We start from the raw sequence: 26,689 nt of genomic DNA on the forward strand, positions 1-26,689 counted from the left end.
TATTGTATTTCAATGTATTTTATCATGTTGTAAGCCGCCCCAAGGTTTCGGCAAGGGGCGGCATAGTAATGTTATAATAATAATAATATAATAATAATAATAATCTCCAGTGGGATGACCCCAGGTTTTGGCATAATGGTGGAGGAGGAAAATGTATCTTTCATTACTCTCTCCAATGTCTCCCTATATGCCTTCTATTGTTTAAAGCATCAGTGAGGTCTATCGGCTTTTATATCTTTTTGATATCTGCTTCTCTCATATAAGAGAGGTCTAAAGGACCATCTGCACCCATACGCACCTACCGGCCCCCAGCTCAGGAGGCCTTCTGAGAGAACCATCACTCAGGGAGGTGAGAGGGGTGGCAACTAGGCAAAGGGCCTTTCCCACTGCTGCTCCCCACCTCTGGAACTCCCATCTCTATTTTCCTTTTGGCGCCAAGCAAAAACATATCTTTTTAAGACTTTTTTTAACATTTAGCTTGCATGCTGTGGCCCTTTTTAAATTGCTTTCATAGATGTTTAATTCATTATGTTTTAATTGGGTTTGTATGTGTTTCACTCTATGAATATCTTTAATGCATTGTAAGCCACCTAGGAAGACCATGGCAATTATAGGCGGCCTATAAATACATGTATATAAATAAATAGCGTAACCCTACTCCGGCCTTAGGTCTATTCACATGCCAGGAATGCGTGGAGGAGGAGAGGGCTTAGAACCCTCCCTGCGATCAGGAACCCTGAGCATAAGCTGGATTCTGTATGCGTCCAGCTGAAGGTGTGAAGGTCAGGAATGGAGCTGGCAAGGAGGGAAGAGATGACGCAGCCCTGCCTCTTCCTCCTTGCATTTCTGGAACACCAGTTCCCGAACGGGGCTGCCGACATGGTGTTACCTGGAAAGTAGGAGAAACACGGAGACATGTTCTTTGCTCTTGCTGGTGGAATATTCTTTCCTGGTCGCATCGGCATGTCTTTTAATTTTTCATTCCCGTTTTTTATTGCTCTTCACTCCCCCAGGAAAGAAACTGTACTCTGACTGAATGAAAGCAAGAGAGAGAGAGGCAGAGAGGAAGAAAGGAAAGACTGAAAGTAGCAACCATGGGGACTTTCCTTAACGTGAACCTTGCATATATTGTCATATGTGATGGCATTAAAGAAATCACCTTTAATTAATAACTAAGTGCACTCTGATTTGGTAATCAAAATGAAGCGCCGTTGAGTCCTTCGAAGCATGGTGGCTGGAGCAATGCGGAGCAGCACCAAGAGAAATAAGGTGGCCTTAATGTCTAGTGGCAGCTGGTGCCCAGGGCGACAGGGAGGGCTGAGAAGGTCGGCAGGAATGGTGTCCTGGGGCTGCAAGAGGATTCTGCCCCACCAGGTAGAAATGCAGTGCAAAATTAAATCCATCCTGACAGGTTTTTAATGCCCACTGCTTTACTCCTTGGCAGGGATGCAATATACTATTAAACACAACAAGAGATTCTCCTGCTTAAATAGATTGATGGGCCAGAAAGGCAAAGAGGCAGGCCTTTCTTCCCACACCTTTCCAGTGCCTCCTTCCTCTTCTTCTTTCTCTGTCACACAAGGATGGGGGCATGTAAGGGCTGATCTACAGCCATCTTGTGCCTTTCCAAGGCATTGTTTCGGGTGGGACTGGCTTCCTGGGCCACAGGGCTGTGCCTCTGACTGTCTGTTTGTTTTCCTTTGAGAAATAATCTGCAGTTTTGATGTGCACACCCCCCACCCCTTTTCTTTCTTTTGCTAGTGGAATGCATGCATGTGCAATGGAGTTTTTGGAAAGAACTGATGCTGCCTGCCAGACTAGGAATTCTTCCTGATACTGCAGGGAGGAGGAGGAGGAGGAGGAGGAGACACAGCTGTCACCAGCACAGGATGGACTCATGCAGCACTCTTACATAAAGAAAGTTTTGTAAAGAAAGTATGTAAAGAAAGTTTCTTTCCTTAGGGGGATTAGCAGCAGGGGTGGGCAGCAAACCCCAGCCCCCTGATTTGCAGTGGTGCCGCATCTCCTCCTCTGGTTCACTGGTTTTAGTGGTAATTTATTATGTTCTATTGTATTTCAATGTATTTTATTGTGTTGTAAGCCGCCCCGAGGCTTCGGCAAGGGGCGGCATAGAAATGTTATCATCATCATCATCATCATCATCATCATCATCATCATCTCCAGGACCAGCTCTGCTCTCCACTGCTGCTTTCATTCCACCCACGCTACTCTTCAGGTTTAACTACCACCAAGACTTAGTAAGCTCATGAGCAATCTCCACAGGTCCACTTGGATTTAAAAGCAAACCAACACACCCTTTAATGCAAACATTTTGGCACCCCTTGCACACTGGGGTGGTATCATAGGCTGACATTCTGCTTTATTTTGGGTTGGCGCTATTTCATTCCTGAGCTCATGGGCCCTCCACTACAGAATTTGCTGTACAGAGCAGGTAGCACCTGTCACAAAATGTGGCATGGTCCCTGTGCAGGTTTTGAGACACTCTATTTCTCCCCTCCTCCCCTCTTGATTTTCCCCCAGCAGTGATCTGAACCTCCAGCCTCATACTTTGGGGTTTTCTGTAAATATTGCTTTTACATCTGCAACCCTTGGGGGTTCCTGCAAGCTTGATGATGCATCGCTCAGGTGTGTGCTTTTGCCGTTTTGGCAACATAAGCCAAGGTGCTCCCTCGCCCCCAAGTTTCCAATTACAGGAGGACAAGTCCCCTCCTTAATCATTCTCCCCTAGTGGCTTGGTTTGACAATGCAATGCATTTCTCCCCAATCTGGATACCTTGGGAAAGATGCACCTGTTTGGCTGCATCCCCCCCCCCCCGTCATTTCTGGAATAGCATGTTCGCCGACACAAGAACGTATAGGGCAACCTTCTTCCCTGAGATGGTCTTTCCCCTCTGCAAAGAGAAAAGCATCTTCTCTCGGCCAGCAGTGAAGCTGCCTTTGCTCCTTCTTTGGAAAGGTGTGCAGTGCCGGCGCCTGCGACTGAGCAACTGAATCGGGTGGAGGAGCCCTGCCTTGGCTCCTCTCCTAGGCCCACCTTGGTCTCTTGCTGTGGGAATGAGCTGCGAGGCGAGGGCCAGGAGGTGGGCACAGGCTGAGATGCTGCCATTTCGTTCTTGAGGCTTTATGTGGACTTGGTGGCTGCCATGGTGACTGCCAAAGGCAAAGCAGAGCCCTAACAGCAAAAGCAGATTAGAAACCAGACTTCTCACTTCAGCACTGATTTTCTTAGCCTTCATGCTTTTGCTGCCTTACCAAATTCTGTGTCGGAATTCCACAAGTAGGTGGAATTCAGGTTGGACTCATTCATCCCTCACCCAATTAACTGTTTGCTTTTAATGACAAAACCCGGGCTTGAATAAGGCATTGTAATAACAATAAAACATCGTAATAACAAAATAAAACATGGCTATTTGGAGAAGAATTGCTGCAGTAATGAAAGCATATTACCTACCGATGTCTATTGTCATGCCCCCTGAGAATACCTCTCTTTGTTCCTTCAGAGTCTTCTGCCATGAAGCATTTGATGTGAAGCACACAGCCCAGTTTCCCGTAACCTACTGCAAATAAGCCGAGCTGCCAGAAATGGAAAAGCAAAACAGATTCTTTTCCACTGACTCCCTTCTCCCCATCCGTCTGTTTCTTTGTTGTCTCTCTTGAGGATGTTTCCAGACTGGGAGCCCCTTGGGTGTTGGGATAATCTTCACATTCTGTACAAAGCATCGTGTGTGTGCAATAACTGTACATGCATGAAAAAAATGGTTCAAGTGCATTTTTGACGAGAATTTATCCAGCTCAAACCTGAATCAAACATAGAGCTTGGTGTGTCTGCAGACCAAGTCCGTACATTTCTGAGCTCGCAGTGTGATTTTTGGACCCTCAAAATGCATGTATTTTGAGAGCCAGTCTGGTGTAGTGTTAAGAGCATGAGACTGGGACTCAGACGGCCTGGGTTCTAGTCCCTGCTCAGCCATGGAGCCAACTTGGTGACTTTGGGCCAGTCACAGGCTCTCAGCCCAACCTACCTCACAGGGTTGTTGTTGTGGGGATAAGATGGAGGAGGAGAATAATGTAAGCTGCCTTGAGCCCTTTGTAGGAAAAAGGCAGGATATAAATCCATAAATAAATAAATAAATGCATATATTTGAAATATACACATAAAAGGCATGCTTTTGGAAAATGTGTACATTTCAAAGATGCACACAGTCGATGTATATATTTGGAAATATGGAAATATGTTTGGATGTTCATGCAAGAAGAAAAAAAATGCTTGTAATCTGATATTGGCTTGCATCAGAATGACTTTAGAGATGGAATTTAGGAAAGGTTGACGTGCTTGAGTTTTGCTGATTCACTTGACCCTAATTATAATGGTGCATAATAATAATACTGAGGATGCTGAAGATGCCGATGCTGATGATACGATTCACACACCATCTGATTGATCTACTTCCCAAAAATCTCATTTGAAAAAACTTCAAGTAATGAATCTGCTTCCAATGGACTGATGGGTGCTTTCAGCCCTGCAAAATAGGTTGGAAATCCTGTATGCAGACCTGGGAGCTAACATAAAGAAAAGCCACTTCCATTCACTCCTGGAAGAAATGGCATTTAAACATATGCTGTGGTTGCAGTTAGAATTTAGACAGCCAGATAATGTTAAGGTCATTAATAAAAGCTGTAGCTTCAGAGCTAGGGTAATGATGAGGGTAATCAAATCTCATGTTTCAGAGGGTTTGAACACTTTTCAATGGGTTGGAAAGACTTTTTTTTATCTTGTGCCTCGCACCGAATCATTAGCTGAGTCAGGTTCCCCCCCCCCCCTTAAATCTCCTCTGATGTAACATGCATCGATTGCTCTTAAAACCAAAAGAGTGGCTCTCTGTTTCTCGAAGTGCAGATGCAGAGTTCATTAATCGGAAGCCGCAGAATGCGGCTGTATATTGCTCAGAGTCACTGCCACGAGAGGTACTGATGCATTTGTGCGATCAGGACCTTCAGCTTGACGGGTTGTGATTAGAGGCAAGTTAAGGGTGACCCAGAGAATTTGCATAACGTGTCCAAGTAGAGGTTCTGGGATGCTGGACCATTGCAAGTGCTGGCTATGACACAGGATGCTTACCAGTCCAATAATACCAAAGTAACAGGTCCTCCCAGAGGCTTTTGTGTGCTGAAAATATCTTCAGTACATGCCAGAGCACAGAAGCCTCCAGGTAGGTCTGTGTGGCCAGGTACAAGTAGAAAAAAAGATCACTGCAAAATTCGATACCTTCCCCTCCTGTAAAGGAACTTTTTGTGTTTAATTTTGTTTTAGGACATCATGGGCTCAAATCTGAGATGATGGGGTTACATGGAAAACCAAAGTTTCCATTCATGAGACAGAAACTTCAGAAAGTTTGCTGATTGGTTGCGGCTGGCAAGAGGGAACCCTCTTACTTTTAGAGTAAAAACAAATGGCAGAGGGGCAGAGGCAAGAGAAGCAGGAAGGGAGAGGAGGAGGAGGAGGAGGAAGAAGGAAGAGAAGGAGCGAGAGCAGTGAGAAAGAAAGCCTAGAGAAGAAGGGTGAAAGGAAGGAAGCAGAGCAGAGAACATCAGGGTATCTAGTTCTGGAGAACATACTGAGAAAGCTGGACCAGGGACAATAAGGTATTATTTGGAAGGAACCTGGATAAATTGGGGACCGTCTAGCAAGGTTAGTTGAAGGTGTTTACGTATCCCTAGCTGCTTTACGAGTATTCCCCTGTTGGTCATGCATTTCTGTGCAGGTATCCATCTGAGTTTATAACGTCTTTCCTATAGACACTCTCTTCAGTAATCTTTTAATTACTGGTGTTTGTGGGTCACTCTTTGTTTGCCATGTTAGCCATCCTTGCCTATCAGACAGTCCCCAGGCTCCCTGGAGTGGATCCTGGAGACCCAGTGGGTTCTGAGGCTGGCTTGGCGGAGGCAGCCGGTGGGAGAAAAAAGGATGTTGACATGTTGGCAGAAGAAATGGACACAGGAAGGAGAGGGCAAAAAGGCTGATTGTGAGGCCTGTCCCATCTTCCGCTCACAGAGCAGGGCATTGCCCATCCATTAGCATCCCCCAGCAAACCACAGCAGGATCCTTCCTTCCTTCCTTCCTTCCTTCCTTCCTTCCTTCCTTCCTTCCTTTATTTACATGTATTTATAGGCCGCCTTTAATTGCCGAGGCCTTCCTAGGGTGGGATCCCTGTATGAAGATTTAGAAGGTGCTGTTTTCTTTTGTTTCAAATGAAATCTTACACCTTGGAAGGAACAAGAGGAGGTGCTGTGACAAAAGCAGAATTCTCTGGAGTGCTTTGAGATGTCTTCAGCTTCAGCTTGTATTTCTGTATCACCCAATAGCCGAAGCTCTCTGGGCCATTCATAAGCAGTATAGAAAACACAAGAGAAATGCAATATAAAACACAGATAAAAGTAAGAGCATCATAAAAACATGCCACCAAATCTAAAACCCAAAATTAAACCAAATTTTAAAAAGTCCCATCAGTGGCTAACATACAGATGTCCACATTTTGCCAGCCACTGGCACTAATTAGAAGGCTTGAGCAGTCATTTGAGTTTGTCGTGCTAAATGGTTATGAATGAATAACTTTATAATTTAACTGGAGGCTTTTTATGTTGTTCAAGGGCCTGTTCCTCCCTATGCAGAGTATTCAGAAGAAAAGTGTGTACAGTGGGAGACTGCCATCAGTAGAAAACTGAATATCTTGGATGGGGTATGTGAGGAATCTGATAGGAGGTGAAAATCCAAAGGAGAGATGAATCCAAAGGATTTTCATGGTTTCATGGCTGTTTGCGTGCTTTGCCCTTCAGCCCAGTGCTCGTGCTAAGTCTTGTGGTGTGAGTTAAGTCTGCTTTCAGAATTTCCTCTTTAAAAGGACCATGATTTGCACATCTCTTTTGGACTGCTCATAACATTTGCACAAATTGGCACCTGCAAATCACATGGCTCTGGTGTGATTTGTTTCAGAATTGGACTGGAGCTGCGTGGTTTTGGGGGTGCTTATTGGCACAAATTTCATTAGCAGTTAAAAATAGGTGCAAATTGCAGTCTGTCCTAGTGACAGAAGCCTTTGGCCTCTCCCTGCCTCTACAATTGCAGCCATTTGGGATGATCAGATTGGAAGCGGGTGGGAAATCTGTCAAACTCAAAAGAGCTGAATTTCCACGTTATGGTACATAGGATGATCCAAACAAGGAAGCATCTCTGGAATTTAAAAATTCCAAGAATAGCGTAGCAGGTTCACAGGAAACATACCTGATAGCAATACAGGTGATTCAGAGATGTATTGTCCTTCCAATATCATGAACTCTTGCCAGGGGAAAGATGCCAAGGCATAACAAGGGCTGGCTCGGGCAAAGAAATTTATCAAACATTTACTTAAGCTTTTAAAAAGAAGCCATGAAGGTAAACACAGAAAAAAAATTAATTCAGGAGCGTGCTCTTTTGCTCTGACTCCTGCTGAGCTCACTAAACTGGCACACTGGTTTTAATTATCATTTAGCTAACTGCTCATTTCAGTGTGGAAATTCTAGGCATAGAATTGAATGAACCTAGGAGAAGTATGTGGAATGAGCAAAAGAGCCATTGTAAATGAATTACCTTGAGGAGCACAGCAGTAATTATCCTGCAGATAGAAATTGCTGCATGTGTTGCTTTTACAAGCCAGTCTTAAACAGAAGCAACCCGACATAATTTCCAAGCTTCCAGAATCCTCTCAAGATGGAGTATTAAGGGCACTTTCAGAACTGAACCCAAGGGTGCACCTACACTGTAGAATAAACCTTGTCATCTCTCTTCCCAGGGAACTCTGTGATGTGATTCGTGGTACAGGGATCTCTGGTGATATGGACCCTTACAGATCTTTTATGGGATTGTGTACTCTTACTGGGTGTGGATTTCCACTCATTGTGTAGAGGATCCATGTGCACGCTCGTTGCTGTGTGGAAGCTGGGATGTGCACATGAGATGTTCAGCAGCCCAAATTGTGCTTGCTTGCAATTTATCCCCCATGAAGCCACACGTTTCCTTGGCTAAATCCAGATGGGGAGGATGGACTGTCTGGGATCAGCAAGAATGCCCTATGCTGTCCCACTCCTGTGTTGCCGTAGAAAACACTTGGCCTTGTCGCATTGCTGGGGGAAACCTTCCATGAGTCTACTTGCAGCTGTATTCTGTGAGTTGACCTGTACTTACGTCTATACACAAAATGTCTAGTAGCTTGGGGCAGATCCACCTTTTGGTGCTGATTTACATCTAAGCGTTTCCTGTCTTTCTCAGGCACCTCTGACCTGGGTGATCATTGGCAGGAGCAATATCAGTTCCCGTAATTACCACTGCTCTTTTACTGACTATTTCAGCCAGCTATAGCTGGGATGTCTTCACTCACGGATAATGTTTGTCCACAGAAAAGCCTGCTCAGGAATGGCATGTGGTTTCTCGAAATTGGCTCTCTGCTGACAAGCTTGATGTTAGAGCGGCACCTGATCCCACAGTTTGCCCTCTGGAGTATTAGTTAATGTATCAGCCAAGAGTGAGGAGAAGTGGTGAGACATTCACCATACCTTTTTGGAAACATTAATGGTCACATTAGCAAGAAGGATGTTTTAAAGAGGTTGCAGCCTGAGAGTGTAAACGGCAAGATATTTCCTGCAAGTATCAAAGGGATATCACCAAGCGCACTGTTTTTAAAATGAACTGTTGTGCATGATGTATAGCAGAGATGTGGCTGTAATGTTGAGTTCCCTTCATTCATGCAAAAAATAATTGCTGTGTTTAGATGAGTGGGAGTGAACCAAATGGTCCATTGTATGCAATCTTAGGGCACAGTTGTAGGCCCCGTGCCCTTGATGCACGCAAACCTCCAGACTTGGAGGTGTACTTTGATCTTATGCCCAAAACAAAGTACAGCCCTGCGTCACACTGGGTATTTTGAACTTTTTTGGCCAGCTCGATTTTGTGCAGAAGAGGGGAAGGATGTTTGTTGGGAGGCTGCCAGGAACTTGTTTAAACCTGCAGCTCTGCTTTCCTCCCCTCCTGGGCCCCTCCTGTGGCCCTTTTGTCCTCTTCCAAGGTCTAGTTGCAGGGGGTGTATGTGGGAATCTGGCATAGTTCTCTCTACACTAGTAGCAAACAGGACAGCTTGTGGAACTGGAGCACCATGTCCTGCAGACTTCTGTGCTCAGACTCTGAAGAGTCCTAAGGGCTTCCAGCTGGTGTTGAAGGCGGAGGATTGCTTCCTGAGTCACCTGTTCTGAACTCTTCCAGGGATCCTTACTATGTACCACACTGGAAATTGACTCTCCATGATAATATCTCTTACAACCAACAGAATGGATAGTTAATAGTGTTGTCCAATTGGCAACTATTATATAAATGATACCAGATTCCGTAATCTAGAATTATTTATCAGATGTTTCAAACAGTGGTCATTTCAGAAGCCTGGTATATACTTTACAAATAGAATAAAGAGAAATGAAAAGGAAATGTTTAATGGCAAGTTATTGAACCTCCTCCATTCCCCCTCCCCTTCAGAAGCCAGTGGCAGATAAGATATTGCAGAATGCACAGGTAGGGTAAACCTCCCTATTTGTATGAATAGGTGAAGGAATAAAAATAATCTGGAGGGCTCCAAAACTGGGGATGGTGGATCTAGAAGACTGGGTGGCAGAAGTCACAAAACAGAGAAATAAATCCCCCCTCTCTGTTAACTGAAGCTGCACAGTTACTACATATACTTGCAAGCTGCCCAGATCTGCCAACCTATGGAGAGCCCTGAGAACAATGCATGAGGCTTGTAGACATGCCAGCGAGAAAGAGACACAATCCAGTAATGTTTTCCCTTTCAGTGACTGGCAGTGAATTCCAAGTACAGTGCATGGTCAGCAGCATTGCAGAGTTCCTTTAATCGTCTGATAATTTCCGTGTTGACGAGACTCACTCCCCTACCCCCGTGATTGCTATTCCGCTGCCCTCCATCTGCATTAGGGCAACTTACGGATGACAACACAGGTTGCTCATGGAGGCACTGTGTGGTGCTAAGCATCGACCTTCGTTACATCTCTTGTAAAATTTTATTAGCTTCCAGGAGCAAAAATGACATTGGGAAAATTGTTCACTGTTGGAAAGCCACCACCCTGAGCATCGTCACACAGCCAGTTGCAATATTTTCGGGAGAGATGCATAAATGCACGCAAAATATTTGCCATGGAAAAGGGGAGACAGGAAGGGGAAGAGCAAAGCATTGCAGTGCATTGTGCTAATCGTATCAAACTTCCAGAATCTTTCTGCCAGACAGTAAACTGTTGACTGATACAGTGACCAAAGTCTTATGGCCCCTCCAGCTTCCCTTTCCTCTAATGCAGGGTCACTGAGCTTTACATGCACGTACATTTGCACAAATATGGCCAGCACATGCAAGCAACGGCACAAAGTGCCATAAATTCGACTGCTACCCATCTGCTTACCTTTCTTGACCTTTCAAATCTTATTAAAAGCAAGCCCAGGTCTGTAATTTTTCACCAGTGAACTTGCTTCTCCCTTTCTTTTTTAAGCACAGCAAATTTGGAGAGCTCCTTCATTCTCACAGGTAAGAGAAATGTGCCAGGTAATGCAATAATATTTTGCAGTGGTAGTTAGCCCCGTACTGACAGGGTTGAGGATGCTGTTTCTGACATTTGTGGGATTTAAGGGCATCTTCGACCTCTTCATCTGGTTGTGGGCATTTAGTTTTACAGCCACCCCTAACTGCACTTGAATGAGTTCACCTATCAGTCAGTGCTGGGAATTATAGGCAGCAGCTGCCTCTCATTTGGAATAAGCATTTGCAGTGCCTCATTCTGCTCCCACCCCCTTCTCTTTTGGCTTCGCTTTCAAACTGTTTAATGGAATCGAATTGTCTCTACAAAATTGCCTTGCATAGTTCAAATGGTAAAAATGTCTCTTTCCACAGCATTGGAAAGACGTATATGGACAATTAACACAGACGCCACCCGCGCCATTAGAAATTGTCGCGTGATGCCACATAGCCGTGCTTTGCGCTCTGCCGGAAGAGGAAGGAAGCCTAGTACTCCAGATGGCCAGCAGGAGGCGCTACAGCTGCCAGCCAGGTGGGGATTGCCACATGATGCTAGTGGTCAGTAGGGTGTCATCAGGCCCTACAGAACCGCTGATCCAGCCCCTCAAGTCAGTCTGAGCAACTCCTTCTGCAGTGCAGGCTTTGCATTCAGATTGGCTGTGCAGGCGTGGGAGAGGATTTCATTTCGGCTCATTGATTAGAACAGTTCACCAAAATTCATAGAATTCCTCACATTTAGGATAAAAAAGAAGGTGGTTTTAAAAGACAGAATGCAAAACAAATGGAGGAGAAACTGTGAGGGATAGTTTTGCCTGCCTAGTCCTAGTGCCTCTAGTGCCTAACTTTAGTGATGTGCAAATGCAGAAAATGCTGCCCCTCCCCCCCACCAAATACTTGTGGAGTTTGGGGTGAGTGTTGCCCCCCTGCTCTCTGATTTGTGGGCTTGAAATTTGCACAGTGTGTTTTTGTATATTTGCACAAATTTGCACACCTAAAACGTGCAAATTGGCTAAAACTGTAAATCCTCAGTGTATTCATTTTCATCCATTATTCAGGTATATGCTTGATTGTTGATTGTTAATTTGCACATTTTTACATGGCTAAATTTGCAAAGAAATTAAAAAATGGGTCCACAGGCCACATGCAATCTGGGGAAGCTGGTCCTCTGCAGAATCCACGGGCCAGACTGTGAGAAATCAGGACTCCTTTGACCCTGTTGTGGATTTCCTCAGCATCCAAACTTAGCTTTTAAAAGTGTGTGTTCTAATCCCTGTGTATTCAGCCATGCAGTCCTGCGGTAGGCCAAATATATTGGGTACAGGTTTAGTCCTCAAGGTCCGCAGATAAAGCTGAAAATCTGCCAGCTGAGAACTGTGCTCTAACTGGACCCATGATCTGATGGATTATAGTGTAGAGCCCTATACTTCTCACAGATTATTTATTTATTTATTTGGAGTATTTCTAGCCCATCTAATCACTTTCGCGTCTGGACAGCTCACAGGTTCCTCATCTATAACAGCTGATGGCACGCAGGAGCTGTCCAGGGTTTCATGGTCTTTCCCAGCTCTCCTCCTTGACCTCTTTTAACTGGATGTGCTGGGAGAAGTACCTGGTGCCCTGAGCATGCAAACCATGTGGCCTTCCACGGAAGAGATGTCTTTCTGGAGATGGCTCTTGGACATTTTGGGGTCAGAACTGGTTGATCAGAGGCTGTGGAGGGGTTGCTTCATTCCAACAAAATTGGAGTCTACCTGACCCATACAGGTATAGAACACAGCTTGTCACATCTCTGTAGCTTCACCATCCTACAGAAGGGTGTGACCTGTTCCTTGAGGATGTGCAACGTGGATTGTTTGATTTGGCAGCTAGGTGAGTTCATTCCAATCTCAGTTGGCTTCCTCTTGTTGTGTGTAATGCAGAAATCCAGGTGGACAAATGGGCTACCATGGGGAACACACTGAGGCACCTGAATGTCCCCCTCTGGTCCCTTTCTGTCCTATGTCCCATTACACTCTGTCTCAAAAGGATGGAGGTGGACAGCAGACCTTGTGCCCCTTAGGAATCTAGCCTACCCTTCTCCAGAGCCAGCTGAAGCTGGGGTCAGACTAGATGGCCCAGGAGGACCCTTCTGACTCTTGCTGTTTCTCTGTTTCTCCACCTGGTGCCCTCCAGTTGCTTTTGACTTCAGCACCCATCAGCCCCAGCCAGCATGCCAATGGTCAGCAATCCTGGAAGATATATTCCAAAACATCTGGACAGTGCCAGATTGGAGAAGCCTGTTCTGGCCCATGGATCATTGACCAGTGAGGATAAACTAAAGCAGTTGAGGTACCCCTTGGTCCATATTCATGTTTGCTCAGTCTGATGTTCTTCATGTTGGGGGAAGTGACCTGAAGAAGCAGAATTAAAGGGTCCCACATATATTGGTGGGTTGGTTCCTAGTGCAGAATCTTGTAGCAAGTAAGAAGTTGCAACTCTTTAATCCAATGTCAGTGCCTTGCGTCTTTCCTCCTAGGTGCCATCTGTGCATCTAGTGAAAGGGAAATGGAGAAAAAATTGAACCAGTGGGAAAACAAGAGCCCCTGGGGATTAATGCATTTTAATTATTATTCATGCCAAACCAGCCATCTTTGGATGAAGGCCTCTAAGGCTTTAACGCTATGTTGGTGGTGCTCATTAAACCCCAGAGGTGAAGTCATTCTGTGCAGAGTAGGAGGAGAGGCAGAGGCAATCTGGTTCTGCATGGACCAGAAGCTTTCTTCCCCATCCAGCATGGATGGAGAAGGAAAGGGGGCTTGAGCAGCATCAGGGTAGATCACATCCCCCTCTCTGTATCCCATAAAACACCCTTTCATCTCACTCTCACCCTCTTCTTGAGCTAACTGGGAGGGGGCAAAGGAAGGAGCTGATCTTTGATTCCCGGCCCTTGAGATGGGAACACTGTTTTGGACCTCAGACTTGAGACATGGAGCTATCCTGTGACCCCTGGAGGAAGGGAAAATCCAGTGTTTGGATTGCTCCCTAATAGTATTACCATACTTGGCATTTTGCAATGTTGACATTTATCTTATCTCAATAATAAGCAATGATTCACTGTAGCATTGCATTCATACATTCTAAACAATTGTGCTTCAGCAGGCAGCCTGTTCAATGGTCTTGGCCATTTTTTAAAGCTAAGCAGAGCTTTCACATCTCCGATGGCACAGATATATAGAAACATGAACAGCTGGAAACAGATATAAAACAGTTGCTGGATCTTCCTGCATCTTCCAAGTTCTGCTCCAGCTGCATGGCTTAGAAGAGAATTTGGGAAGACTTCCACCAATGGCACAGGCTTAAACCACTGTCTGTGTCCCATTCACTCAGGACTTTGGCAACCATGGAGCAGAGGCTCTCCAAATCGTATTTAGCTTTCCAACTTAGCAACCAGAACCGAGCAAGCAAAAGTTGGCTTTGATTTTTTTCCCAAAGTGAAATTAAATTGTTTGGCTAGAAGAGACATAATAAAAGGTTTATTAAATCATGAGCAGTGTGGATACAGAGGAGAAGGAAAATTGTTCACTTTATCCAATAGATAGATAGATAGATAGATAGATAGATAGATAGATAAATAAATCTCAGGATCAGCTGAAGAAATTAACAGGCATTGGGCTTAAGGCCAACAAGGAGGTTCTTGTGTTGAACTGTGAACAATGCATTCAGGTTACAGATGGGGACACAGATGTGTAATGTCCAACACACCCCTATTTTGTGTAACGTGGTGTGGATGACAATGTGATTGTCCACTGTGTTGAAACCCCACCAACTGTTTTTCAGGGTGAATACATTTTGTTGCTATCCGATATATTTGGATCATGTGCAGATTATGGCTGTACTGAATGTTTTAACCACTGACCAAACAGAGATTTCAGAGCATAATGTAGTTCCTGAAAATCCCTTTTTTATTGAGAGTATTAGCCTGTTTTCAAAGTTTAAAATGCTGTTTTGGCACCATCTTTTATTTGCTAGGGCTTCATTCTCCTTTGGACATTGGCTCCAGCCAATCAGGGATCATGCATGGTATGTGGCAGGGAATGCGGGGAACTGTAGGACTTTTTTCCTGTTTAATCATGCATAGGATTGCATCCTAAGAAGATTTAGCTACGTGCCAACATCACTAAAGACAAATGAAGCCGATCTGAATAAAAGCCGTACTTGCTGCACTGGTCATATGGTTGATCCTAGCCAATCAGGAACACAGTATCATTGATGCTAATTGTTTAGGAAAATGTTGTTTGATTAGATGATCATTTCCATACCATTAACATCAATAACTAATAAATGATCAGGCACTGAACTAGGTGACAGTATAACTTCTGCCTTGTGAGCCTTTCTTGGGTTGCTGTCTGATGTAAACTGATGTGATCCAGCTTTACTGTTATTGATTGTTGCCTAAGTAACTTCATATGATCATGGTAGAGTTTGCAGAGTGTGTAAGACACACAAGTGAGTGAGTAAGAAAGGAAGATAATAGCCAGGACTTGAAGAACTATTCTGCTAGCTCCATGTTCCAAAGAGTGCTTCAGATGGATGTTTCTCAAACCGCAGCCAAAGGGATCATGGAAAGATACATCAGGGAAAGAGTTTCAAAATAACATACAGAACATACAGAATGTAGGGATGAGATACAGAATGTGTGGGTGCATATGCATGCGCTCATGTACAATATTTGGTAACTAATGTTAAAAACTCATCATATGGTGCATGCGCAAGCCCTCATTTATCTATCTATCTATCTATCTATCTATCTATCTATCTATCTATCTATGCATGCTGTGGCCCTTCTAATTGCTTTTATAGATGTTTAATTCATTACATTTTAATTGTTTAAATGTGGTTTACTCTGTTAATGTCTTTTATGCATTGTAAGCCACCTAGGAAGGCCTCGGCAAGTATAAATACATGCAAATAAATAAATATTTACCCAAATTTAACCAGTGTTCTCTAGTAGATTATAAAAAAGTTAAAAGGATGAAATGCCATACAAGGAGTCAAACATATAACATGCACTATAGTTGTTGTTTTTTTAAGAACTACAACACACCACACAGCTAAGAATAGATAAAACAGGCACAGTGTCCAGAACTAGGTCTTTAAAATGCCTGGGGGAAAAGAAAGATGATTGCCTTGCATCCAACGATCACTGTGCCAGTGTCAGCTGAATCTCTTTGGGGAGCGCATTCCATAGGTGAGAAGGACCTCTCTCTTGCAGCCACCCACCTAGCTTCTTGGACTGGGGAACCTGCATGAGGTCTTCAGATTACATGGAGATTCCAGGGAATTATGTATGTGAAGAGGTATTCCTTCAGATACTCCAGTCTGAAGCCGTTCAGAGCTTAGAGCTTCAGTGGAAACACTGAACTGGGCTGAGAATACAGCTGATGAAGAGCTGGCTTCATCGGATCCTATCAGCCAATCCCAGGGACCAAGCAGTTCTGTTTTGGACTATCAAGTTTCTGAACCATCTGCAAAGGCAATCCCACATGCAAGACACAGCAGTGCTGTCACAGCAGCTGAGTCAAGTGAGGTACTGAGAGCAGTCTGGATGTTACCAGAGCATGATGTTACCCCAGCTTATCTCTGTCTAGATAGCATTGAAACTGCATGATGTTACCCTAAGCTTATAAAAAGTGCTCCTGGCCACTGAGGACACCCTAAGCCTTATATGACATCACTGAATGTCCCCAAGCAGGGGACTGTGGCCTTCTTCAGGAATGGTTGAATGCCAGTCAGGCAGGCAGATGGACCATCTCTGTCTTCTGTGGATCAAGCTTCAGTGTGTTGGCTTGCACCCAGTCCACTAACCTGCTCAGGCACCAGTTCAGGACAACTACTCCCTCATCTGGGTTATATGACTCGAGTGCAATGGAGGAACCTCCTAGTGAGTACAGTTGAGCCCTGGTAAGTACCTATGATCAGGTATATTTGGGGACAATGAGGGTGGCTAAGAAACCACATTTCACTGCCTCCATCCATTTTTCCACTTGCCACCTAGCAGAACTCTTTAGGGTCATTCGGGGCCTATTCCATGCTGGGCTTAAGGACATCTTAGACCCACCTGAGACCTGCTGTAATACAGGTCACTTCCAGAATAAAATGCCTCGCATCCCCCAGGACTTGGACTCCAATCTTATAGCAGTTGAGTCAAGTGAAGTGCTAAGTACACAGTTTGGTCCACTATTATTGGATGAGTTTCAGTTGGTTCAGCATGAAGATGTTGGCAAGGTGCTTGGGCAGGTTCATACCCACATGTCGATACTGGCCCCTTGGCCGGCTTGCTTTCTCAAAGCTAGCAGGGAAGGAACAGCTACAGCTGGTTGGCTCTCAATGCCCCCCATGCTACGGAAAGAGGTGGTGAGGCAACTCCTGACGAAACCCTCTGTAGATCCAGAAGATCTAAATAATGTCAAGCTGGTGGCAAATGCCCCCTTCCTGGGCAAGGTCCCTGAGTGGGTGCTGGCTAGCCAGCTCCAGACACTCTTGGATGAGACTGGTTATCTGGATCCATTTCAGTCAGGGTTCATCCTGGGTTTTAACAGAGAAATGGCTTTGGTCATCCTATATGATAACCTGTGTTGGGAAAGAGGCAGGGGGATTATGACTCTGTTGATACTCCAGGATATCTCAGTGGCTTTGATTTCATCAACCATGGCACCCTTCTGGGTGACTGACTGAGTTGGGAGTGAGTACAACTCTGTTGTAGTTGGCCTGCTCCTACTTGGACACCCATCTCCAGAAGGGGGTGCCTGGGGAATATTGGTCAGCCCCATGGAGCCTCCAACAGGGGGTTCTTAGGGGTTGGTCTTATCCTGTATGCCATTGAACATCTGCGTAAAACTGCTGAGTGGGATTAACCGGGGTTTTGGAGTGCTTTGCCATCAGTATGCTGATGACGAGCAGTTCTATTTCTCCTTTACATCTTCAGCAGCTGAGGCTGTGGAGGTATCAAATCAGTGCCTGGTTGCAGTGATAGATTGGGTGAGGGCTAACACACTGGACCTTGATCCAGAGAAGACTGAGAAACTGTTGGTGGTTCTTTTGACTAGACGGAGATGGCTCAAGTTGTTCTGCATGGTATGCTGGCTTCATGGTTTGGGGTGCTCCTTGACCCATTTTTGTCAGGTGAGGCTCAGGTGGTTTCTACCAGCTTGGGAATGTCTTCCACCAGCTTTGGTTGCTGGCTTGGACCTGCCTGGACAGGGATAGCCTGGCTTCAGTAATCTATGCCCTGCTAATCTCTTAACTAGACTACTGAAATGGACTGGCATTATGGGCAGGTTTTAGCAGTTCAACTGGAAAAATGTTGTTTAAATATGCTTTAAATTTTAATTTAATCATTACATTTTATTTTATATTGCATTTAATCATATTTATTATTGTTCACTGCATAGGCAGTGTTGGCTCTTTGGCAATATCGAAATAGAATAATTACTTATTACGAATTAAAGTTTTCATTTAAATACAGAATTTGAAATGCATTTTCTCTTAAAACATAATTTCTAATTATATTTTCTTGCAGGATATGTCAATTAAAAGTTCTCAGTAGGGTGCTGCTTTGTTTTACATTCTGCTTTCCGGTCTGTCTGTCCTTCCTTCCTTCCTTCCTCCCTTCCTTTTGGAGCCAAACTGCATTTGGAACATTTGGAAAGTGTGGAGAATGAAAAATAGCTAAATTCTGTTCTGCACATTAATCTGAAAAGAGTGGAATAGGACAATTCATATTGAAATTCACAAAGATTGAATTCCTCAGTATCCCTATCTGTAAGAAGTACAAGAATAATTGGGGTCACACGCAGAGATTAGCTTTTGTATTAAGTCAGCAGTGTGGAGAAGGGAAAATGGAAAGGGGGCTTCTGTTTTGGCTGAAGAAAAGAAAACCGCTGGGGAGCCATTTGTGGCTAACTGGTCCAGTTTGAGGAGGAGAATCTCTCTGCATAAATATTTTTCTAATATGAAAATGCCATGCAAGCCATGCCCAAAAACTAAAAAAATAAAATAAAAAATATAGCAATTTCCCAATAAAGCATCAATTTATTTACAAAATGATTGAAACCTCCACTTAGATTGTGGACAAGGGATACAGAAAAGGGCAATTCTATTAGTGCTTGCAAGTTTGCTTTAGATCATTTGTAATGACATTTGGCCCAGGGGAAAGCAGCGAACTTGCTTTACATACTGATCCCTTGATCTGTATTATGTCTATTGCACTGTGCAAAATGATGGTTCGCCCTATCTGCCATTCTTTCTCCATTAACATTTCAAATGATGCTTGTTCCCCAAAGACAAGGAAATGTCACAGAACAAAGAGAGAGTGAGCCGATTGAAATGCACGGCAATGAAGGAGAATGGAAGAAGCAGGGAAGGAAATATAAGGGAAATTAAGATCTCAGCAGGGCAAACTTGCGAGAAAATGGAGGCACGCCACAAAGGACGGCACTGGCTTCTTCAAGCATTTGGACCACCATGTCATAAATTCGTTTTTAGAATGTTCTGCAGATATGTTACATTGATATCATATGACATACACACCCCACTGCAGAACTCAGCATGTAGGAATGAATCAGGCAAATTGCATCCTAGTGAGATATAAATCTGCTCACATTTAGCTGAATCATGTGCCTTTGTAGACCAGGGGCAGAATCCAGCAGAGAACTGCCAATTCCTTTCTGCAAGAAGTGGGTCCAGCTGATTCCACTGCCCAAGGTGGACCCACAGCTTGTGGGAAGCAGATTTAATGCTTCCTAGATGATGCTCCAACATGAGCAAAAACGCTAACTCCTGGAAGAAGGCAGGTCAGCAGAGTTCCTATCCGAGCCCTGCCAACCTATTTCCTTCCAGGAATAGTGAAATCCAATTGTGGAAGGAGGGCATTAGAGAATAGGTGGGGCTGTAAGCTCCCTGTTGAATTCCGCTTTATGCACCTTCTATCAGAGATCCATACTCATTCATAAAAAAAATGCTATTTGCCAATATCAGAAAATTTTCGAAAGGATGTGCCATACTGTTGCCCTGACATATGTAATACAAAGCATCAAAACCTGAAGCATGATAGTTGTATTTAGTCAAAACATGTTTGTAGCATGAATACTAAAGAATATATTCAGGAATATTGTCCAAATTCAATAATTTCATGCACACACGCCCCAATAAAAACAGCCACCTGATTCAATTAAAATATGGAATTTGGCAGGTCTTGCCTTGCAAATTTATCAACAAGAAACATGATTTTTTAACATTCAGGATGTACATCACTGAGAAACTAGACCTGCTTGTACCTCGTGGACGTTTCAGCACCTCTCCAACTTGAGAGCTGAAAGGGCTTTTATTGGCTTTTGTTTTATTTTTTAATGGCTTCTGCTTTTAAAGCAGGGCATGATTTGTGTTTTACTTTTTTAAAAAGCCAGGGGAATTCTGACTACAATTTGCACAATTTGCATAAATTTGGGATGGAAATTGTGCGAATTGCAGTTGGAATTTATGCAAAATATGCAATCCAGCTTCTAACAGTACACAAATTGCAGCCTGCTTTAAAAGGAGGTCTCTCCTGGTTCGACATACATCAGAGTGAGTAAATGCTAGTGCTGGTTTGATGGCTGGAAACCGGGAGCCCAAGCCAGACCTATCAGCCAGCTTCCTTCCATATCCCTATTTAAAGTATCCTTCAAAAACAAAACTGTTTGTTGAAATGTCAAAATGCTATTCACAGAAACGGTGCTAACAGCACTCTAAGCAAATGATTGAATTCTCCAACAATTCAGGCAGCGTTATCACCGTTGCTTTCCAGCAGCAGTTGAACATTTGACATCACCACCAATCCAGTTCTTCCTTTGATTAGCATCAGGCTGCCACCTCTTTGTCTGCTAGCAACTGTGTCTCAACTTTTCCCACCAATTAACAACCTCTCTTTCGCAGTCTTTTTAGAACACACAGCATGTGGTGTTCTGATTTTCCTATATCTTATTTGAAAACCAGTGTTTAAATAATGATTAACATTCACAGGAAAATATCATTAAGTGATACAGTGATACACATAAGGATGAATGAATTATAAATATTGAGCTATCAGAACCACCTTCACAATTGCTTTTGCAATCTAAACCTGGGGCAAGACACCTGTGATAATATCATGGTATTAAATAATAGATTTGCTTCAAGATGTGCTCTTGCAGCTCTTAGAAAATTGGGAAGAAGGCCTTTTGGTTTGTTTTGGTGGGGGTGGGTTTCCATGTGGTTTCACAGAAATTCCAGTGGGTGAGCAGCTGGATCCAAGGACACACACACCAGGAATGTGTGGGGAATCTGTTTTGGAGGTGAGAATCTGCTGGTTTCCCTAGGCTTGGCTCCCCAGCCTGCTTCCTCAAACCTTGTGCACCTTCCTGGCAAGTATGGTGACTGTTTGCAGGGGTTCCACCTTTGAACCTTGAGCAAGCAGAGTCCCTCTTCTGTGTACATGGTGCATGGTCTTTGTTTTTCCTGCACATGCTATGGAAAAAGGTTGCTGGTTGCTCAGCCAGAGTTCCATGAGCATTCATGGACTTCCTCTTGACTTGACTCACTTCCTAAGCAAAGACTGAGAATGAGAAGAACCCTGATGAATGGCAGAAGAGTACCAGATTCTGGGGAGGATCGTCAGAACCCTAATGCACATGCCCACACACTTTCAGTGATCTCAAAGCTCACTGTGTGAAGGCACCGCACAGGCCACTGCAGGCGGCGCTCTGGGGGGCCCTCGCCTGCCCCCGATGGGCCCTGCCTGGCACCCGCGTGCACAGTGCCCAGCCCAGTGGCCGCTGCTGGAGCTGTGGCGATCCCCTCGCCGGCAGCGGCTCGCCCGCACCCTGCTTCTGCCCAGCCTGCCGTGCCCTGCAGCCCCTGGAGCCCCGCCAGGACCTCTTCCGCCTCATAGGATGTGACTGCACCTTCTGTGTGGACGTGACTCTCCTCCAGCAGTGCTTCCGGACTTTGCAGCGCTTGCTGCACCCCGATTACTTCAGCCGGCGGCCCCAGAGAGAGCAAGATTTTTCGGAGCAGCACTCCTCCCTGGTCAACAAGGCCTACCAGACGTTGCTGAACCCCTTAAGCCGCAGGCTGTACCTGCTGGAATTGAATGAAGTAGAGCTGGAAGAAGGAACAGACACTGAGGCAGATCCAGAATTTCTCTTGGAAATCATGGAGAAGAATGAGAAACTGTCAGAAGTGCACAATGATGCTAAAATAGAAGAGATAGAAAATGGCATTGCAGCAAAACAAGCAGAGCTGATTGCGAGTGTGAGCGGAGCCTTTGAGAAAGATGACCTTCAAGAAGCCAAAAAACTTTTAGCCAAAATGAAGTATTTTGCAAAACTTGAAGAAAAAGTGAAGAAGAGGAGAATCCCTTCATGACCCTCCATACTCAATTGCGATGAATTTTTTCCTGTTTTAATTTTACCCTATTTGTTCAGGCAACTCCGAGTCCTATTTGGAATGGAGTTGACATGATGCAGAAGAGACCAGATCCTCTCTCTGTTCCTTAGACCAGGCCAAGCAGTCAGTCAGTCCTGTGTTATACCCACAATTAAAACTATTGCATGGCTCAAACTCCATAACAATAGGAAATTGGAACCTAAGACTGATACTTTAACTGAAATACCCCAAAATCAGTGTGATAACTTAGTGAAATGCCACACACTGTATCTGCTTCCAAGTAACATTCTGTGGACCCACTCTTTTCTTTAGCCTTGCAGGGGCAAATCCAGATGGGGAGGGTGGGATACCAAATGGGACTAGCAAAGATGTCCCATGTTCTCCTGGTTCTGTATTGTCCATCAAAGTTCCTGAGCTTTGCTCTATTAGAGCGATCCTAGATTGAGTTTACCCATTAGAGCGATCCTAGATTGAGTTTACCCATGGCTCTTCTCATTCTCTCATGGAATGAGTGGCCAGTTCTCCGAGCCAGATGTTGCCTGCAGCCTTGGAGTTCATCAGAGTTAGGACATGGCTCCATCAAATCCACTACAGTTCACATGGCTGGACAGAGGCTCTTGCTCTCCAAGGCTGCAGACAGAGGGGTTTCCCCAGTCCTGGTAGAGATACCGAAGTTTGAACCCAGAGCTTTCTACAAGAAAGTGCTCTGCTATTGAGCTTCAGCCCTTACCGGAATTACTTTTGAAATGCTCAAGCAATGTGAATTCTAGCTCTGGAATCCCATTTTAAAGTCTCTAATAAAAGGTGAATTCATTTATCCTTATTTAATGCAACTTAATTTAACTTATTGAATTAGTCAGGCAAAACCAGGCTTTAACCCCTGCTGTGCAAGCAAGTCTTGTGCCATAACAGCCAAGGTGGCATCCTATGTATAGCACGTTTAACAAAACAAGAGCACCAGGATAGGGAAGCTGAAGGGGTTATTGCTATGGCCTATTGGCTTCTAGTCCACAAGATGTATAAGTGATCCTCTCCAAGATCCATTCCATCTGTGCTCTGAAAAACATTCTTGGCTGCTTTATTTGGGCACATCAGTAGCAATATATGGAGAGGTGGTCTCTTCCCTCCTTCATTCTTTGTTCAAACTTAAGATAATCCTTTGCAGTGCAGTTCTTTTAGTGGAACTCAACAGATTGGAACTCAACCCTATGAACTCTAAATAGCCTTCTGCCAAAGTTGAGGGAGAAGCTTCTGCCCATGTGAAGAGTAGAATCCAAATGGGAAACTTCCCCTAACCCCTTTCCTCTGTCAGTCTTCTGACTCCACCCTCAGGGTGGCTCTTGCAGGAATGGCGGGAATGGTGAGGTCCCTCCAGCCGAGCAGCTCATTTCTTCCTGATGGCTTCTCACTGGGGCAAGGCCTGGGTCTCGCCTACGCTCCCCCTCCCCTCCTGAAAGCCACCCGTCCCAAAGCAGGCCAATTCTCAGTGCCTGCCTGAGAAACTTCACAAGGAAACCTTGAAACGTCCAAGTCTTCTCCCTGCACTTGTTCCTCCACCTCCTCCTCAGAATCCATCAGAACAGTCCACAAGGAGCAAGGGATGGGCCCACTCTCTAGGCCGTGGGGTTGGGAATGTGCCACCCAGTCACGTGGGCCTCATGACGTGACCCCGGCAGGAAGTGGAATCTGTTTAAGATATGGTAGGCACCAACTCCAGGAGGTAATTAGGCTATGTGAGTCTCCTCATCACCAAAGAACTGTGGGAAATTTGTCACTTTCATCCCATAGCTATGTAGCACCAAGGAGGACAAAAATGGGAACTGCACTTTTTATGGACTGTTCAAGGTTATCATAGAAACAGGGTGAGTCAGAAGGGGCATCCTGGGCCGTCTAGCCTGACCTCTGGCTCCAGCTGGCTCCGCTCATGACTTGCCTTCTAGGTGCATGTCCAGCCTGTCCTTGAACACCCTCACCAATGGGGCTTCAACCACCTCCTGTGGAAGCCAATTCCATACCCTCAGGGTCCTAACCATCAGGAAGTACTTCCTGGCATCCAAACTGGACCTTGGTTCCCTGAGCTTTGAGTATAAAACTGTCATTTAGTTTTATACTGTCACTTCAAGGAAGCTGTTCTATCATTAACTAAATTAGTTTTCCTTAAAAAAATATCACCTGCCAATACTCTCTTTCCCTCCTTGTGAGTTAATTCTCCTAGAATGGCACAGAAGACAGAACTTGGACCAGCCACTTTGCTGAACACAGTGGCTTAACACACTCCTCAGAGGACAGCTAACTTCTGGAGACTTTCCCTCCCTCTTCCTCTCAGCAATTTTACTTCGGCTTCTCCTGAAGTCTTCTGTCTGGTCAGCTGCTACTCCCAGGTCAGGACACAGCCAGAAGAGTGCCACCACCGCCTGCCTGGGAGGCTTCCTGCTTCATGAGAGCAACTGGACTCCCAGCTCTGGACTCAGCCGCTCTTGCATCTTTTGCCTTCCGTGATTTCAGCTACGCTTTTCTCTCTTCTCCTTCGCCTGCTAACCACCAAACCATATTTCTTCCACTGACACTTGACAGTTTGGAACGGCTCTTTAATACCGTGTCAGTTGGGGCCCTCTGACCAATGACCTTCTTTTCCTCAATATTTGCCAGCTCATTGGCCTATAGGTATAAGCCCATGAGAGCCAATAAAAATTTGCAAATGCCCCATCAGAACGCGACCTTTTGAAGTCTCCTGTATAATGTATAAGCTGGCAGATCTAACAGTGAACTACGAGGGGGCATAAAAGCATCTACAGTAAAATCAGGAACAACTTTACTAGCCTTTGGCCAACCGCCAGCAGCCAGCCTGTCACAGGGTACCCAGCCTCGAAAGAAACCTTCTCAGCCCTCCCAGCCCTCCCAATCATAACAAGATGACATTGCAGAACACACTTATTGATGAATTGTACAGAACATTTTAAGCAAGGATTGTTAGTTTCTCTGCATAATGGACTCCATTTTGGGCTTTGCAAATCTGGGAAGTGCATGAAAGGGACCCGGGAAATCCTGGCAGAGGCAGCAAAGGCGAGAAAAGTTGGCTTGATAGATGTGGTGCTGGTAAAAAGGGATTAAAGGTGCAGGATAGTCAGTGTATGAGGGATTTGATTTGAGGGTGGGAATCCATCAGATTTTCTCAGCTGAGCTCCCCAGATTCTTGCCTGATTTCTCTTTGCCCTAAGTCTGACTTGAGCCAAGCATTTCTACAGGCATTTCTGGTGGGAAGTGAGCTCAATTCTTGACCAGGTAGAACTAGTGAGGCCGGCTTTTGCACACGCTGCCTGCTACCCACACACTTGCGATGCAAATGGAGTTTTGCATCTGTACGTGTGACTTGCAGGCTTTGCTTCGTTTGTGCAGTAAATGAATAAATAAGCACAAAGAAGGGGCTCGCAGGCTTCCTGCTCCAGGACCGAGCATGGGAAAGCACTAAGAAGGTGGGTTCTTGCTGCATCTTCACATCCCTAGTGTGAGATACCAGGAATGCTACATGGAAGCTCTAGCTTTCTAGTCCTCAAGGTGAGCCAGGCCATGCAAGTGCACCTTGGGACTGTCTGATACAGCATTCTGTGTGCTTACCAAAGGTAGGCCAAGAGGCAGTGACTTCAAATGGTACGCTTTCAGTTATCAGTTCAGGTTAGGATCTCAATTAGTTCTACATGCCAAAGAGGCTTTAGTTTTATTTTACTTCTACCCTAAATCATGTGGCAGGTCTATTTGGAACCAAGGAGTTTACAGTAGGGGTGCTGTGCAAAGAAAAGAAAAAAAATCAAGTTCAGTGGGAATACGCAAATCTTTGTGCATAACTTCAACAGTATTTTGGATCCCAGCACAGAATACCTTTCTAATGCAAAAACAGCTTATCAAAGGAAGAAACTGCTAGGTAAGATGTACAGAAGAGCATTTGGCTAAACCAATGTTTTAGATTTAAGGAGCCTTGCTTAACTGGGGGAATTGCACTATTATCAGCAACCCTCCTGCTATTGTGACAGCCAATCTACTGCTTTACATGCTGTTGAACAGAGCACCATAAGAATACAAATCTCTGCCCCAAAGAGCTTACAGTATAAATGTGGATCAGGTGGAAGCAATAGAGGCAATCAGGAAAGAAAGGGAGAAACAAGGGTAATGAGAAGATTGTGCACACATGCAGTTGCAAGTTCTGTTTGACCCTACTCACACTGGCTTCCCAAAATGACACAATCCTAGTCTGTTCTTACTGTGGAATAAGAATAATGGCATTGCTTGGATACTAAATGCTCTGGCGGCAGGCACCTCCCAGGACTTCACTCGTGTGATGCTCCCACAGTTGGAAGGGAGAGGGGAGCAATGTCTTCCTCTTTCCTTCCCCCCTACAGCTCCTTCCACTCCTGAAAATCTATTCCAGAGGGCAGAGTGGGAACCTGGGAGCAGAGCAGAACAAAAGTTAGCAAAGATAATTTCCCATTGTTCCTCTGGTGGAATTTTTTTCTTACATAACAGGCAAAAGGAGCTCCTTTGGTTGCAGAAGAGATCTCAGGATCCAACCCACCAATTCCGACTGAGCAAACACCAGCCTAATCTTCTTTACTATTAGACAGAGAGTTTGAGTT

General features: G+C 44.8%; 1 protein-coding gene across 1 annotated transcript; it reads left to right on the forward strand.

The window, feature by feature from the left end:
• The first annotated feature begins 16,985 nt into the window (after nt 1-16,985).
• On the forward strand, nt 16,986-22,182 carry LOC123024431 (iron-sulfur cluster co-chaperone protein HscB-like). The gene is made up of 2 exons (XM_044432147.1): nt 16,986-17,107; nt 21,323-22,182. The coding sequence occupies exons 1-2, from the start codon at nt 16,986-16,988 to the stop codon at nt 22,038-22,040; spliced, it is 840 nt and encodes a 279-aa protein (XP_044288082.1). The 3' UTR covers nt 22,041-22,182.
• Nucleotides 22,183-26,689: the final 4,507 nt, after the last annotated feature.

Source organism: Varanus komodoensis, unplaced genomic scaffold, assembly GCF_004798865.1.
Source record: "Varanus komodoensis strain SLA01 unplaced genomic scaffold, ASM479886v1 scaffold23, whole genome shotgun sequence".
In the NCBI taxonomy this organism is placed as follows: Eukaryota; Metazoa; Chordata; class Lepidosauria; order Squamata; family Varanidae; genus Varanus; species Varanus komodoensis.

Bases quoted from the DNA above. Each gene is read 5' to 3' on its own strand.
- LOC123024431 (XM_044432147.1), top strand. From the start codon at position 16,986: ATGCCCCCCATGCTACGGAAAGAGGTGGTGAGGCAACTCCTGACGAAA. The intron at 17,108-21,322 runs GTGGGTGCTGGC...ACACACTTTCAG, and splicing joins TTCCTGGGCAAGGTCCCTGA to TGATCTCAAAGCTCACTGTG.